We start from the raw sequence: 16,991 nt of genomic DNA, 5'->3' as shown, positions 1-16,991 counted from the left end.
AGGCTAAACTTTGACGCAAACCCAATGGCACAACCCAAAATCCAATAAAGCTTAAACGACCAGTAAAGAGAGAAGCAAAAAAGAATAAGAAGGTAGAGAGAGAAGAGTAGATTTTAAAAAATAAAATAAAATTTCAACCTTTTATACCTTGTTTATACGGTGCCATTTTAGTCATTAAAACACCTTAAAGATCTGTGCTTTTTTATTCACCCGACCGGATCCAATCATGACCCAAACCTGCAACCCATTTCAACAACCTCATTCAAGCCAAGCTGAGCCACAAACTAAGTAGTGATTAAAGCCACGTAAGCCAACTATCCTTTCTACGACTAAGCTGCAACTCAAGCCAAGCCGACCCATTCTTTTTTTGGTAATTTTTTGTTTATTTTATTTATTTAAGTTTTATTTTATTTTATAATTGATTTTAATTGTTATTTTTTTCAATTTACTTATTTATTTATTTTTGTTTTAGTTATGTAAATTTTATTTGTTTTAATTGATATTTCTATAAAAAAAAAGAATTTTTCAAAATAAATTCATAAATCTTACCAAAAGATTTAAGGTTTTTTTATAGGTTTAGGAATTTTCAAATTATTATTTTCTATTAAATGATTGGAGAAATTCATAATAAATTTTTTATCAAATAAAATTATCTTTTCTAATCCTACCAAATGATTGGAGAATTTAGGAATTTTTTACTTATGAATTCTATCAAATAATTAGAGAATTTCATAATGAATTTTTTAAAAATATATATTTTTCAATCCTACCAAATAATTAGAGGATTTTAAGTCTTGAATTATGAATTTTACCAAACAATTAGAGAATTTTATAATGAATTTTGGAAAAAAAAATGATTTTGTGATCCTACCAAATGATTGGAGAATTTAAATCTCCAAATTAAATCTTACCCATTTATTAAAAAATTTAATGATCTTTAAAAAAAGTTTTTAAATAAAAATCTCACCAAATAATTAGGAGATATGCATTGATATAAAAGACTACCAAACGGATAGAGGATTTTATTATTTGATTTAAAAGACTACCAAACGATTAGACAATTTTATAATGAATTTTGGAAAAAAAATGATTTTGTGATCCTACCAAACGATTGGAGAATTTAAATCTCCAAATTAAATCTTACCCATCTATTGAAAAATTTAATGATCTTTAAAAAAGGTTTTTAAATAAAAATCCCACTAAATAATTAGGAGATATGCATTGATATAAAAAGACTACCAAACAAATTGAGGATTTTATTATTTATTTCAAAAATAATTTCTTGAAAAATATGTTAATGAATCTAATAACGGAGTCTTTTTAGAATAGGACACGAGCCTTTATGAATACTCTTGAGGTGAAAAAATTATCTTTTGCTATCAAATAATTAGAGTAATTTTAAGATCAATTTTTAATAATTAAATTATTTAGTAAAAATATAAACATATTCTAAGGCTTGGATAACACAAAATCAAACTAGTACCATCCTTTGGATGGGTATTGTGAGGATACTATAACTTTTTTTACATGTAATCGTACTCCTAAATTTAGTTCTAATTTTATAGACTATAATCTACCTTTTAAAGATACTTAAGTCAAATTTATGATATCTCTTTAAAATGAGACAGATTCAATTAGGTGCCCAATAGCACATAGAGAAAAAAAGATTTGTGACGACTCTTTAAAGTTATGTCTAATGATAGGTCCACGAATTTATACATTATGATAGCTATTATCAATTTTTTTTTACATGGTAACAAAAAATAACATGTAAATTATGAAAAAAATTATAATAGTAAAAACAAAAGAGTTTATATTTAATACACTGTTAGTGTATAGATCTTATATTTTATTAATGAATCAAATGATGACATCTTATTAATGAGCAAATATCAACTCTTAAAATACATATACAAAATTAATATTTTTTAAAAACCTTATTGATGAGATATTATCATTTGATTCATCTCATTAATGAAATGTTATCATTTGATTTTTTAAGAATGAAAATTTTATATACTGATAGTGCATTAAATATAAATCCAAATAATCATCAAAACAAGAAAAAAAAAGAAAAAAATCACAAGCTTTTAATTTCATTTTTTAAAGTTATTTTCTCTCTCTATTTTTTCTTTATCAAATAAATAAAAAATTAATATTTAAAAAAGATAATTTAAGCTTAATTAAAATATTTATTTTATTATAAAATTTTTATAAAAATAAATAATAATTTTTTCATAATATATTTTTTGGAAAAAGAAAAAATTTTGATTTGAAAGTAAAAGTTTTATATCCTTTTAAGAGTTTTTAGATATTAAGCCAAAGAGCTTAGGATCATGTATGTGCATTTGAATTACATGTTAAATATAAACATTATATTTTAATTTTATTTAATTTGTTTTAAATATATTAGTAAAATATTTTACACATAAAATTATGATAATAAAATTTAATATTTTCTTATAATATAATTATAAAAAATGAACCCAAAAAAAGTTGGTCTTTATATTTTATGAAAATTATGAATTTAGTCTCTATATTATAATTTATAGAAATTTAGTTCTCATATTATTTTAATTTAATAATTTGTCTATTACTAACTCCATCAATTTTTTACTTTTAAAAATGTTAATATTGTCGTTAACTTTGCTGATATGGTGTTGATTTGTTGACATGACAATTTGAATTAATGAAATCATATGTTAAATTATATAAGTGATTCTATACTCATATAAAATTTGAAATTTAATTCATGTACTTACATGAAATTCAAATTTTAGTCCCTATACTAATACGAAATTTAAAATTTAGTCATTCTAATATAAAAATATTTTGAATTTTTTTAGTTTTTGAAACATATTAAAATTTAAAAATATTTTAATTCATGTAATATAAAAATATTTTTTGAAATATATTACTTTTTATTATATATAATTAATTATTATAATATCATATAAATAATAATACTATTATCATTTATATTAATCAATTATAATATTAATAATTTAAATTAATATATCAAAGTTAATATTATTTTAATTAGCTTAGTAAATTACTTTAATCTAGTAAATTACTTTAAATTATTTAAAATTTTTAACCTAGATTTGATTATAAAAAATAATTTAAATAGGATTTAATTCAAAGGAATAGAAACATTATTAGATAGATAATTTTATCTTCATAAGATATAATTATAATTTATTTAATAAATTAATAAAAAATAATGGTTTATTAAAATTAGATAATAACATATTTGTATCATTTATTAAAAAGTTGTGATAGATTGGTATAAAACTTTTTTAATATGACTATAGTATATTATAATTATGACAGAAAAGTATAACAAAATTAGTAATAGATTTACATTTTATAAAAAAGTGTAACAAAAAATAATGACAAAACTAGTAACAATATTTTACATGGGTAATAAAAAATTATATTAGATTTAGTTCCAATATATGAAAATTATCATAAAGTATTATAATAGATTTTTTAATATTAGGATAAAATATTATAAGAAAAGATTGTGTCAATTTTTAACCTAAAAAATTTCAAAAAATTCAAAATATTTTTTATATTAGAGGGATTAAATTCAAAATATTTTTATGAGTATAAATATTAAATTTTAAATTTTGTTTGAGTATAAAAATTAAATTTTGAGTTTCTTACAAGTATAAGGATTACTTGTATAATTTAACAATCAATTTTATTAATCTCAATTATCACATTAACAAGTCAAAGCCACGTCATCAAAGTCAATAGCTACATCATCATTTTTAAAAGTACAAAATTGATGAAATTAATAATTAAAATAATATAAAAATTAAATTTTTATGAATTATATCGCAAGAGACAAAATTTTTAATTTTTGTAAAATACAAAATCCAGGCACGTTTTGACCAAAAAATATGTTTCGTTGCCGAGCGAATGTCCGGCGACTTTATTAACCGTATTGTAAAACTAAAACCCCAGAAAAGCAAAGACACCGAACAAAAGAAAAGAAATCAGGAGAGATAAGAACAGAGACAGAGATGGGAAAAGCGGAGAAAGAACAGCTGAATCAAGCACTCACTGCCTACCTCAATACCATCCATGAAACTTTGCAGGTTTCTTTCTTTTTCTTTTTTTTTTTCTTTTTTTCATTTACGGACTTCATCTGAGAGCTTTTTGTGCTTATGTTGTCTTTTTGGGGGTTACGGTAAGTAGGTGTTGGATCAAACCTCTTCTTCTTTGGAGAAAGTGTCCTGGACTCAAGTTATCCAGATTGGTGAACAACTTTCCAAGCAAGCTACTATTGGTACTCCCAAATTCGTTTCTTTTCTTTTCTTTTATTTTTTAGGAATTTTCTCTCTTGGGCAGTGGGTTTTTTTTTTTTTTTTTTACAATTAAGGTATTCAAATTATGTATGCCATAAAACTATTTTGGATTTATATGTGGGTTTTTGGATAGTTTCCCTTCTTTTTTCTCCTTGTTTAGATGCAAAGACTTCAAATTCACGTGTGCTTTGAAATTGCAGTACGCATTTAAATTATATGTTTTACTAATGAGGCTTTAAGTTTAGGGTATAGGGTTTAGTACTATATTATATGATAAGTTTAACAAGAACCATCATTTCATGACAAAATAGCCATTTTTTGCCTCTTTTTGTTATTTATTTCCAAGATTCTCTTTTGTTTCATGCTAAAAAGAATGGCACACAAACAAACTTTTAATATATCTGCTTGACATATGGATTGTTTTCTTTTCTTCCCCCATAATTCTGTGTGGCATTTTGGATTGAGTGAAGTTAGTGATTGATTCATCTGTTTGTTTAAAAGCTGGAATGCTTTGGAATGGGAAAGCACCTGAAGCTAAAGAACTTGAGGAGAACATAACATCATATTTCAATATGCTACAGGGCTTCCTTTTGCTCTCCCATGGAAGCACTGTTGACGCTGGCCCAACACTCTCTCTGAGCATCCATGAATCTGTTAAGCAAGTTGTTGATTGCAGTTTTAGGTTAATGAAGGAATCTGTCTCGTTATATGGTAAATAGATTCTCTGTTTCTCAGAACTACATATTAATGCACCTAATGCAACCATAAAAATAAATTCCCATTCAAGTATGCATTAAAATTGGGTGAAGAGGCCAAAGGTTACTCTTTTTTTCTATTTTGGCTGCAGATAAAGGGTTAGTTTAGTTAACGTATGTAACACTTAGTTTGGCAATTGATTTTTTTTTCCCTTTAGAGGCTGAGTTCTTATATTTAGTGAACTTAGAGGATGTAAACAGTAGTGATAATTAGGAAGTGTTTTATAAAGTGATGTTGAATGATATGGTACAGAACACTTAAGAATCAGTACTGGAATGATATGTCTTCCCTAGGAGTAAAGAGTGACTAGTCTTTTATAAGCATATAGCCTCCTTCTTCTAAAACATATAGATATTTAAGTATTTATCCAAGTAAATTGTTTGAAGTGATGTTGATGTATGGGATAATTATATGTTTTTTTCTCTTGTAATGGGTTGGTGTTACTAATTTTGAACTGTGATATATAGTATCTTACTATATTTTAGTATGAAATTATTGGATAATCAATGGGGTTGATGATGATCGTTGTTGACTGCTTCATGAAAGTGTGCATGTTATTGTCCCTTGCCTTGCTTGTGTATTTGTATGCGTGCAGTGAGTATTCCTTTAGCAGTCTCCTTTAGGCAATCTGATTGCAGTCTCACAAAAGAAGAAAATTAATAAAGAAGTAATCGATATATAATTTCATATGCAATGATTCATGCTAACAAGGGTGGAGGACTTATTTTAGATTTGACTAGAGTGCATTCTATATTCTCTAGCCTTTTATGCATGCATCAGCTTTCTTTTTGACCAAAAATTTAATTGACCATCCAAAGGATTAATTTTTCTTTTCTTCCATCAAGACAAACAACGATACTTATCTTCAATGATAGCAGGATCTCGCAATAAGGACAAGAAACTGTCAATGCCTCAGTTTGTTGGAGCAGTATGGGAGGCATGTTCTTCTCTTAAGAAGGTCCCTGCCACAAATGTGATAGCGATTGGGCGGGCAATGACACGGATAGCAGTTTCTGTGAAGGATGTTCTTCGCGAGATAAAGGAGCTCAAGCCTGCTTCCTCTGATCTCGGAGACAAAGACTTTGGTGATACTCGTACCAAAGCAGAAAGCGGGCCTGAAAATGATGATTTAAGTGAGGATGATCTGGGCAGTGACTTGTCGCCTGAAGAAATGAAAGTTGCTCAACTAGCTCAAGGGGTTGTATCTGAGACACTTGTGACTATAAAGGAACTTGTCCGCATGATCACTGGTTTGCTTAATCTAGAAACTCCAGATGACAATAGTAAGTTTGTGGATTCTTTGGAGAAATTACTGAAGATATGTCAAGGAACGGGAGCACAAATTGATGAAATTGGAGCCTGTCTTTATCCGCCTCAAGAGATTGCTGCGATAAGGCTGGCTTTGGAGAAAATGTCAAGTAGCATTGATGAAGTACAGCAAGAGGTGGAATGTTTTGAAACATTATCTGAGCCCTTTGTTGAGGCTTGCAGTGGGTTGAGAACTCAATTGAAAAAAATGGAATCTGAACTCGATCGCTCCAGCACAACTGAGTTAGCGAGTCAAATGCAGAACGTTGCTGTCATCAATTAGATATAGCCAAATAGAGAGAGAAAGTGAGACTTGAAATTTTGTTAACTGAACCCGACTTTTCAAGGGAAAATTGTTCTGAAAACTCCTTTAAATCTTTTACCGTTAATTTCATTTCTCATTCTATATTGGAAGTCTTGATCTGCAGTCTAGTGGCATAATAAATCAATTCCTCTATTGAGGGATGAGAATGGTTCGTTTTGATCCAATTATTTTAATTATGTAATATTTAAAATTTTTAAAAATCAGTATAAATTTGAATTAAATTTTTTTTGAAATTATTCCAATTTAAATGGAATTTTATCAATTTAATTCATTAAATTTTCAAAATTAATATTTTTAATATTTGTTATTATTTCAAAATTATTTTTAATATATTTAAATAAATTTAAGTATAAAATAATTATTTTTATTTTATACAAATTTAAAAAATATATAAATTAATAAAAATATATAATTTGTTTTAAATATTTTTTATTTTTCATTTTTAATTTGAGAACCTAATCAAACCAAAATAAAATATAAAATATCTGAATTTAAACTGAATAAAAAAAATCCAAATTGATCCTAAAATTTCAGAGTAATACCTTTTTTTTTTTTTCTCAATCCTAGTGCTATCTAGGAGAAGTTTGCAATACACGGTAAAAGAAATACTACAATGATGATACAAATTCGGTATAAACTATTTAGTGGCTGATTTTGCACCAGTCGATATGACTCGTTTTTAGCAATATACAAAATGAGCATGCTTGAAATGCACTGCCCACTAGACAAATCCCTACTGAATTGTTGGAGAGTGAAGTCACCGTCCTGTAAGCTTAACAACCCATGCACCACCTAAGTAAAGACCCATAAGTGGCGCAGCCAGGAGCATTTGAGTAAGAGGATCTGTTGATGGTGTAAGTACAGCTGCTGCAATAACAGCACCAACCACAACATATCTCCAAATGGAAAGCATTTGGTCCCCCGACACAAGACCAAGTTGTCCAAGAAGAAATTGTATAACAGGAACCTGCAGAATAAATCAAATAGAGCCATCTAAGATTTGAGTTAAAAGCCTGTGCCGAGCACGAGACAGTTTCAGTTTAGGTTCCCCTAAAACATGATTGCTGAAATCCAAACATTCGACTTTCAAGAGTTCATCTTACTCACTAAGAGAATCATTAGGTTGAGTTCTTACAAAGCAAAAGGATGATAGTCAAACTAGTTTTCAATTTTCATATAGATTTGAACTCAAAAACTTAGAAATATGGTGACTGGAAGTGTTTACCCCAATAGAAGTAGGAAATACCTGGAAAGACAAGCCTGTGCTGAACATAAGCACTAGTACAAACTCAAAGTACTGATCAATGGACCACAAAGATTCCACAACCCCTTCAGCATAAGTAACAAAGAAATTTAAGGCTGCTGGAGTCAGAACCGAGTAGGAGAAGAAAATACCAGCATAGAAAAGAACCGAGGAGCCCAATACAATCGGCCCCAGAAACCTTCTCTCTGCTCTTGTTAAACCTGGAAGAACAAAGGCCATGATCTCATACAGAATTATAGGGCTTCCTAAGAGAAGGCCACAATATCCTGATACCTGCAAAACACCAACTAAATAAATTGTTACCAATAGTAGTCATATATTTTTGTTTCGTTCTTTCAACTTGATCTCTTTTCTTTTTCTTTTTTTCTTTATTCTCATTTTTGTTCTTTCTTAAGTTTTAGATGCAAGGTAATATGCAGCTAGCTTTTTATCTAATCAAAGTTGAAAATATTTATACAACCGTGCAAGCAGCAGGTGGAAGTTAATCAGGAAGGATAGGATCAAAAAATTAATTGCAATATCACATATTTCTAGGTATAAAAGTATCCAGCAAAAATTACTCTGACATAATTTAATCCAAAATTTTTAAAGGTATCTTTAATATGATAGCACATCATTCCAAAGGTATCCTATGGTGCTGTACTAGTTCGTTTTAAAAATAAATAAAAAGCAAATAAAATAAACATGAAATAGAGCAAGATAGTACTCATTCCATGTTAAGTCTATTACTATAAAAACAGATAAAATGTTGCAACCAATAACTGATATTCATATCCTGAAGACAAAAAAATTTCATTCAATCTAACCTTTAAAGTTGTGAAGAAAAACTCGCCAGGAGCTAGTTGCAGAAATCGTACGCCCTGTTCTTTAACAGGAGCCTCAAGAAACATTATCAGTTCTTTTGAAAATGCAAAGCATCCCAACATAGCAGCTCCAACAGCCAACACTGACACAAATATTCTCTGGCGTAGCTCTTCAAGATGATCAAATATAGTCATTTCTTTATCATCTGGCAGGAGATCTTTATCAGGATAAAGAAAATTATAAAGCGCACTTCTTTCATTATTCAGCTCAAACCTTTGTGATGTTTCTTCAGTTGAGATATTAGTCGCATCTATGTCATGCATCATATAAGAGAGGTCAGCATTTTACCTAAAAGCATGTAAATCTATTGAGTTCCTGAAAGTACAATTATCAAGAATTAGATTATGAAAATTATATAATTCCATAACCATCCAACAAATGCAGATCATGCCTTCTTTAAGATGCGAAATTAAACATGTCAAGAATAATGGCATCAAATTAGAAGAAAGGTGAAAATTGAGTTTTGGAAGAATTTGCTAATATCTTTGATCCTACAATAAAACTATAAAGTTCCCCCTTCTTTGTGTTTGCACAACTATTACTTATTTTCACAAAACTTATAATCAGGTAGAAACTAAAACGCAAAGCGCACACAAGTTAATCAATCCAAGGCAACAAGCCATTTTGCAAAGGGCAAATATGGCCTGGTTTTCTGCAGTCATTACTCCAAATAATACTGCCAAAAAGAAACATGAGCTCTCATAGCACAAGCACTTGAAAACATTTCTTTGATCTATATGACCCTTGAAAACAAATTACCAGTCAGAATGAAACCATTGGTTCTATATCTCAGATCTTTAAGTTTGGAGTTTGTAGGAGCCATGTATTCTGGTTGGGTATCTCCAGCTATTATCAACTGGCTTTCTGGTAGTATTTCCTAATATGGTATCCAAGCCTTGGTTAATTATTGTCCTGTCCACAAAATCTACATGGTGTCCATTTGTTTTAATTGTTCCACAGGAGTTACATGTGCGGAAGGGTGTAAAGTGGTGGTATATCCCAGATCAATTTGTTTGAGATCTATAATGGCATTGCTGCCTTTCGACTTTCCCCTTATTGCCGTTTGGTTATAGATTGGATGCCTTAAAACAAAAACTTTTATGCGTGTAAAGCATTGCCTCCAAGACGGTGAAAAACAACAGTATCAAAAGTATTTTCTTTAAGTTTAAAGCAATTTTTTAAGGAAACTCTTAGCTTCCCCCACAAAGAACTCCAAAAGTGACTAAAAAAATTGGAATCACAATCTGAGGCAATGAATTTCAGAAAACCACAGCTTTGCAGTTTATCTAAAGTATAGATCTGCCACATAAGAAGCATCGATTTCTTGTTACAACAAACAAAGTAAACCATATTGAAATAAAGTCCTTTTTCCTTTGAGTCTATGGCAAACCTCCCCCCCTCCCCAAAAAAAGAAAAAAAGAAAAAACCATGCTAACATACTTCCAAGGTGAAGCTAGTTTCGGTACAATTCAACATTTTGTTCGTAGCCCAAAACAACGAAGGGTGATCTTCCAACCAGCCCAACTCTTCAACCAAAAATGAGGCATCCTTGGTGGGGGCAATTCTGGAGCAACCGACCACACATTAGGAAGAATTTATGTTCAAGGTTCCAGCCTACACATTTGACCAATGGGTGCTATAATTGTTGTTGGAATTAATGATTTGCAATATGTTATTCTAATATCCTAGGAGAACCCTAGGAGCTTCTAGAATATGTGTTCATAATAATTCCTGTTAGTATAATTTTGTTTTTCTCAGCTGTTTCTATTCCTGAAGGGATGTTCAAGCTCTATAAATAGGTCATCATTTACTGTAACTGGAAAGTGTAATTTGAATAAAATAAACCTCTTGGTTTTTTCATTTAAGTTTTGTACCTCCTAGTTGGATTTCCTTAGAGTTGTGAACTTGCTTAAACTATTATCATCAGGGTGGTGACTCTTGTATCCCTAGAGTGTGGAGTTACGTTGTGTTGTATCTTTGGAGCAGTGTATTTGTTTCCTTAAAGTGGTGAATCTAATAATTATTTGTGTAAGATTAAGGGGTTCTTCTCACTTGATTCCCTTGATCCAATACAAACTTTAGAGCTCAGGAACATACTACACATGTTGAGTTCAAAAGATTTCTAATCTATTCCAAATTTGGATGCAAATTTTTTCTGTTCATAATCTTTTATCATGGCTATTCGAGGGAAAATACTTACAATCAAAGAAGCACATGAAAAAGATGTCCGTGATCTGAAAATAGATGAGAAGAGAAGAATGATTCAAGAATTACAGCTACATCTTTATTGTTATGAAGGTTGTAATTCTACTAGAAAATCTAATTGTGACTCATGCAGACATTAAGGGGATGACTATAACCCTTTCTATCAAAATGTAAAGTGCTCTTCTCATTTCATTCGCTTGATCCAGTATCACCAGACTAGTGGAAATAATTAGCAATCAAGTTACTGGTTCGAAGAACTAAAAAATTCATTACCCAAATGATCCTTATTCAATTTTGTTATGGGGGAGTTGAGTAAACCAGCTAGTGGAATACTTGGATTGCATGAGATGAACTGAAAAGGACTGATCCAAAAGACTACGCAAAAGCTACAAAAGCTCTCAGTAATGAGAAGGCATTTTGTCAACCTGAGAAATTGATGAAGAACTAGTCCAAAAGTTATCTAAATTAGTTATTTTAATATATTCTTTTATTTTTTTCGTTTTAGTTTGGTTTATGGTTAGTAATTATGTTTTTATTTGATTGAATTGGTCATGTGAAATTTTATTGAGTTTAAATGGCTAGGATTAAATGTGGTTTATGTATATCCAAGTGCCACAATGAAAACTACTATAACACTAGTATAAATAGTCTTTTAGACACATTAGGTAGTCATATTATAGTTGAATATGATTTGCTAAGAGGTTTTGCTACTTGAGTATATATTAATTTTAGACTCTGTTCTGTTTTCTTTCACTGTTTTGGTTTTGTTTTTATGGTTTCTACTTCCACAGTGCACCACATTTCCTGATGCCAGAACATTAGATCTGTGCCCCCTTTTGCATTTCAATATATTGACCACTTAAGTAGGTAGAAGAAAAATATCTCTTTAAGTTTTTAGCAAAGAACTCAAGCAAAAGTAATTTGTTCTGATTTACTCGGTCAGGTATAACAAAAGTGCCTTCATACCAGCTTTCATTGTTGCTTGCAATAAGGCAATATACATCTTGATCCAAATGCTAATAACTTCATATTATAGAGAAAAATATTTGTGAGACTATCAATGTCATGACCCAAGAGTATCTGTAGCAGGAGACAAATTGAAATTTGTGTATGGTATCTGCCTAAAGAATGCCATTCATTTTTCTGCAGCATTCTCATCTGCTTGCACCTATATTGTCTGTTATCCCTACTAGTATGACTAACCTCTTGTCCTAGAACATAAAATCAATTTAATTCTTTCTCTCCCGCTCATAGCAACTATGCTGAAACTGACCTGATCTTATAAAATGTTATGGATCAATAATTTGATCCATTACTAGCTAATGTTCATCCAGAAGCGGTTAATTAGGCACCCTAATATTTCAAGGAACAAAAGAATACACTCCTCTGATATATTAACTCATTTAATAATTTGATGCTGACTAAACTAAGCATGAGCACACATTGCTAAATGAAGGAGATATTTTCCCATAACAACAACCTTCTCTTGCAAACAAACATATATTTCATTCAAAATTTTTCATTCATGAATAACCACCCATTAGGACAATTTGTTTAAACCAACAATCGATTGTAAATGATTCCCCAACACGCAACCCAATTCCTCTTGCAAATTCCAATCCAAAAAGTTAATCGTTATCAACTTCATAAAAAGAGGCAATGAGCAAAGCAGGAAGGCTTCCTATGTGTGAGTAAAAAATCTAACTTGAGCCCGAATATTAAATCTATTTAAACAAGAATTAAGCTAAAATTTTCAATTAAAAAAAATCCAATTCACCTTTTGATTTTGTTTGATAGCAATTTTATAGGAAATAAAAAAAAAAATAACACAGCAACAATAAAACCAAACCTTTAAGCACCAGAAGCAAGCAATTATGGAAAATTGAAAGAAAAATTAAATGAAATTAAAAATTTTAAGTTGTAATTCGTTTCTACCAGGTCTATCCTCGATGGCGGAGGCGCTGCTGGTTTTACTAAAATCTTGTTGTCGATTTTCTTTAACATCATCATCAACAGCAGCGAAACAAACGGCACTACGAAAGCCTTTCCAGCTCCACGAAGCACCGAATTCCAGCCTCCCACTCCTTGAATCGCTGAATTTAAGAGAGTTGAACTTGAGCTGAGCCCTGGTTGACTCGACGAGTTTGAAGCAGCTTTTGTTGAGCTGTAAATGGGAGATTAAAGCAGCGCTGGTGCTCGTGCTTCCCATATCTCTCCCTGTCTTCCTTTGCTGTTTCTCTTTTTTATATACCAATTTTTATTTTTTTTCTGTAATTTCTAGTATTGAAAATGGAATACTGGATTTATGTTTATTTCTTATAAACGCTCAACGCTTGGCTCTTGTTTCCGATATCCGGATTTTTTTTGCAGAAAGAGAAGGCCTCGGCGCATTTTAGCAAAGATGCATGGAGAAAATTCTATTGAATGCCTTTGGATATGATTTCTTACTCATTTATGATTTCACATGAAAATCGTTTTACAGATATAGAATTAATTCTCTAAGAATTACTGATTTCGTTTCATTTCATTTTATCAGTAAATTTCAGTTTCATCTCCGAACCAAATGGCAAGGAACACATATTTGGTAAGGTTGATTTGAATTTGGTTTTGATCTTAATAAATAAAACATAAATTTAATTTATAATAAATGTAAAATTTAAATTTTAAAATTCAAAATTTTTATTTAAATTTTAAATACAAGTTTAAAATAATTGAGTTGTAACTCAAAAAATTCTGATCGAATTTAAAATAGCTATAATTTGTACATTATAAAACATAAATAACAATATTTCTTATACATATAATTACTTTCCTATCTCATTATATATATATATATATATATATTAAAAAATAATCCATGGATTACTCTGTTATAATTTTTGACAGCAATATCTAACAAGAAACTAGGACACTCTTCAATTCAGTTCACATCAGTTTCAGTTTGCTTCCCATATTTTTTAAGGTAATATGAGCTATCATATTACCTTCACGCAATATGAGAAGCCACACAGCTTTGCATAGTTTCTATTATCGCTTATGCTTCATCTAGAATTATTTCATATGTTAAAATTATAGTATTTTTATAGGTTAAAATTTGTGCTAAATTTTAAAATTTGATATATTTTTAGTGTCTTAATGCTTATTTTGTGATTTTTAAGGTTTTAAGCTTATGGACTTCATTTTTATGCAAACTATGCATGAATGCATGTAAAAGCACATATAGCCATATCTCATAAGCTTATAGCCAAACCCTATTGGCCCAATTTCATGCAAACATGCGATCAAGAAAGAGTTTTACATGCATAAGGATACCTTTAACTTTCCCATCGTATTCGGCCAAAGCAAAAATTCAAGAAGGTTCTAAGCATTTTCAAGCTCCCATGAACTCTATCTATTCAGCTAAAGAAGGTTTTATCTAAGAATAACTCTTTTACTTAGCCATAAAAGAATTTAAATAAATAAGGACTCTTATCTCTTATCTCCCATTCGACTAAAATACAATCCAAGAGGACTTCATGCAATTTCAACCCAACAAAGAAACTAGATACATTATGCTAAAGATGTTTATGATGGACAAAGACTCTTTTGCTTGCTCTTTAAAGAATCATGATAAAAAGAGGACTCTTGCCTTTTAAATTGAAAAAGTCTGGATAAAATTCAAATACATTATCTTGTAATCCAAAAGTTAGCCAAACCTACCTAGAGAATATATCAAGATGGAAGTTAAAAATCAAATGACCAAGATTAAATCCTAAAAGACCATTCAACCAAGACCGCTCCACTATGAAGAGTATCATTCGACCATGATGCTTTAGAGGCCAAGATTAAGCTCTATCATGTAGCATTTGAATTTAAATGCAAGTCTTGTAATCTTTATCCCCTTTAGCCAAATCCTTCATTATAAATAGGGAGGCCATTCATCTTATTTCATCATCCTTCATCACTCACATCTCTTCTCTTCTCTCTTTTTAATTTTTTAGTTCTTTTTCTTTAGTTTTTTTGTTTAGTTTAGTTGTTGGTTTAGGTGACTAATTTGCCAATAACAAAAGGTTTGTTCTTTAAATTATTTTCTTTAATTCAAGAAGTAGTTTTCCAAGATCTTTTTCACTATTTTGCTTTCAAATCTTGTTCTTTACTTATTTATTTTTGGTAATCATATTCTTTTCTAATCTTTTGTTTTTTACATTCTCTTTTATGCAATATTAGTTTTAGCCATTGTTTTTCTATAAAATATTTTATTTTTATGTAATTTAGTTTTTTTGCTCTTTTATGCAATCTTATACCATTCGACTTTCATCATTTGTTCTTATTTTTAAATTGTTTTCTTTAGTTATTTGTGGCTACTCTCTTTTACTTCTCACTTTATAGTTGGAGAAGTCAATATCTAAGCCTACATTGCTTTATTCTTTCTTTTCTTTATTTGCAACCAAACCCCAAGTTTTCAATTGTTTAAATATAGGATTTTAAGATCTCGCCATTAATACTTGAAGAACTACACAACATTTACAATCTATAAAACGATACTAGAATACTTTTATTTTATTACTTGATATGTGCACTTGTATGCTATACAAAAAGTAGCAATCAAGTTTTTGACACCATTGTCGGGAATTATAGCAGTATTCTCAATATAATAAAGATTTCTTAAACTTTTATAATCTAAACTCTTTTTCTTTTATTTGTTTTATTTTTCTTTGATCTTTTCTTGTTTGCATGCATAGATTAAAAAGTGTTGACTTAGCTCCAATTGATCAAGAAATTGAAAGGATATTCAGAAGAAGAAGAAAAGAGCAATCAGCATGACCTGTTCCAACACTAATGGCCAATGCAAACAATAAAGCTCAAAGAACTTTAAGAGATTATGTAGTTCCCAATTCTGATGGTTTTCAGCCATCTATAAAAAGGCTAGCCATTGAAACCAACAACTTTGAATCACGCTTTTAATAATACAAATGGTCCAAATTTTTGTGCAATTTGGAGGACTACCAAGCGATGATCCTAACCTTTATCTTTCTAATTTTCTTGAATTATGTGATACTTTTCGCTATAATGGTGTTTCTAATAATACTATTAGACTAAGACTTTTTTTTTCTTTTAAGGAAAAGATGAAAAGTTGGTTGACATCATTACCACGTGGCTCTACCACAATATGGGATGATGTGGTATAAAAGTTTTGTGGTGAAGTTCTTTCCTCTAGCCAAAACAATAAAGTTAAAGAATGAGATCACCACATTTTTACAAGTAGGTGAAACATTATATGACGCATGGGAAAGATTTAAAAAGTTGCTAAAAAAATACCCACATCATGGACTACCCTAATGGCTTCAAATCTAAATTTTTTACAATGGTCTCACATCACCCATTAGAACCACTTTAGACTTTATTGCAAAGGAAAATTATGAGTAAGACTCTTGAGGAAGCCAATGAAATGATTGAAAAGATGGTTGTTAACAATTACCAATGAGGCATGGAAAGAAAGATAAATAAGAAATTTGCTAGTGTATTTGAGATAGATGCTATTACCTCAGTCAATTCTTAGTTAGCCCCCTAACCAAAAAAATAAAAGCCTTAAAAGCCCAACCTCAAACCAACCATATGAATGCAATCCAAAACCTCTTTGTTTCTTGTGATATCTGTAAAGGACCTCATTCTAATAAAAGAAGTCAATTTAAGATTGAACCTGTCCAATACATCCAACAATTTAAGCCCAACCATAATCCCTATACCTGTAACCCTGGATGGCGAAACCACCTCAATTTTTCTTAGAACCAACCAAACCACCTATCTACCAACAAATAAAACAATAACTACCACCCCAATCTATCAACTTACAACCTACTCCAAGAAAAGAAACCAAGTTTTAAAGACATGTTGACCCAATTGATGCAAGCCAACAATGCCAACATCCAAAGCCAAGCTACATCAATAAAAACCCTTAAAAACCAAATAAGTC

General features: G+C 30.0%; 2 protein-coding genes and 1 non-coding gene across 10 annotated transcripts; 1 reads left to right on the top strand and 2 right to left on the bottom strand.

Moving 5' to 3' along the window:
* Positions 1-3,896: 3,896 nt before the first annotated feature.
* LOC111288366 (uncharacterized) lies at positions 3,897-6,788 on the top strand. Of its 8 annotated transcripts, none has more exons than XM_089759817.1 (4): positions 3,897-4,106; positions 4,207-4,297; positions 4,818-5,027; positions 5,918-6,788. In XM_089759817.1, exons 1-4 carry the CDS (start codon positions 4,032-4,034, stop codon positions 6,661-6,663), a joined length of 1,122 nt encoding a protein of 373 aa, XP_089615943.1. In that variant the 5' UTR covers positions 3,897-4,031; the 3' UTR covers positions 6,664-6,788. The 8 variants fall into 8 exon arrangements, with proteins under 8 accessions (XP_089615943.1, XP_022734976.2, XP_022734979.2 ...); XM_022879241.2 differs by having other exon boundaries at positions 3,898-4,106; positions 5,948-6,788; XM_022879242.2 differs by having other exon boundaries at positions 3,900-4,106; positions 5,951-6,788.
* A 387-nt stretch (positions 6,789-7,175) lies between these two features.
* LOC111288610 (sec-independent protein translocase protein TATC, chloroplastic-like) lies at positions 7,176-13,504 on the bottom strand. The gene is made up of 4 exons (XM_022879569.2): positions 12,974-13,504; positions 8,776-9,083; positions 7,952-8,242; positions 7,176-7,672 (listed from the first exon to the last, which is right to left on the bottom strand). Exons 1-4 carry the CDS (start codon positions 13,245-13,247, stop codon positions 7,463-7,465), a joined length of 1,083 nt encoding a protein of 360 aa, XP_022735304.2. The 5' UTR covers positions 13,248-13,504; the 3' UTR covers positions 7,176-7,462.
* A 2,742-nt stretch (positions 13,505-16,246) lies between these two features.
* LOC149519274 (small nucleolar RNA R71) lies at positions 16,247-16,350 on the bottom strand. Its single transcript, XR_016341975.1, has one exon. It is a non-coding gene; the product is annotated as a small nucleolar RNA R71 (small nucleolar RNA).
* Positions 16,351-16,991: the final 641 nt, after the last annotated feature.

Source organism: Durio zibethinus, chromosome 4, assembly GCF_047325235.1.
Source record: "Durio zibethinus cultivar Kanyao isolate XHJ-2024 chromosome 4, ASM4732523v1, whole genome shotgun sequence".
Classification (NCBI taxonomy): domain Eukaryota; kingdom Viridiplantae; phylum Streptophyta; class Magnoliopsida; order Malvales; family Malvaceae; genus Durio; species Durio zibethinus.
The sequence above is the reverse complement of the archived record's forward strand: the minus strand, read 5'-3'. Positions and strand labels throughout refer to the sequence as shown.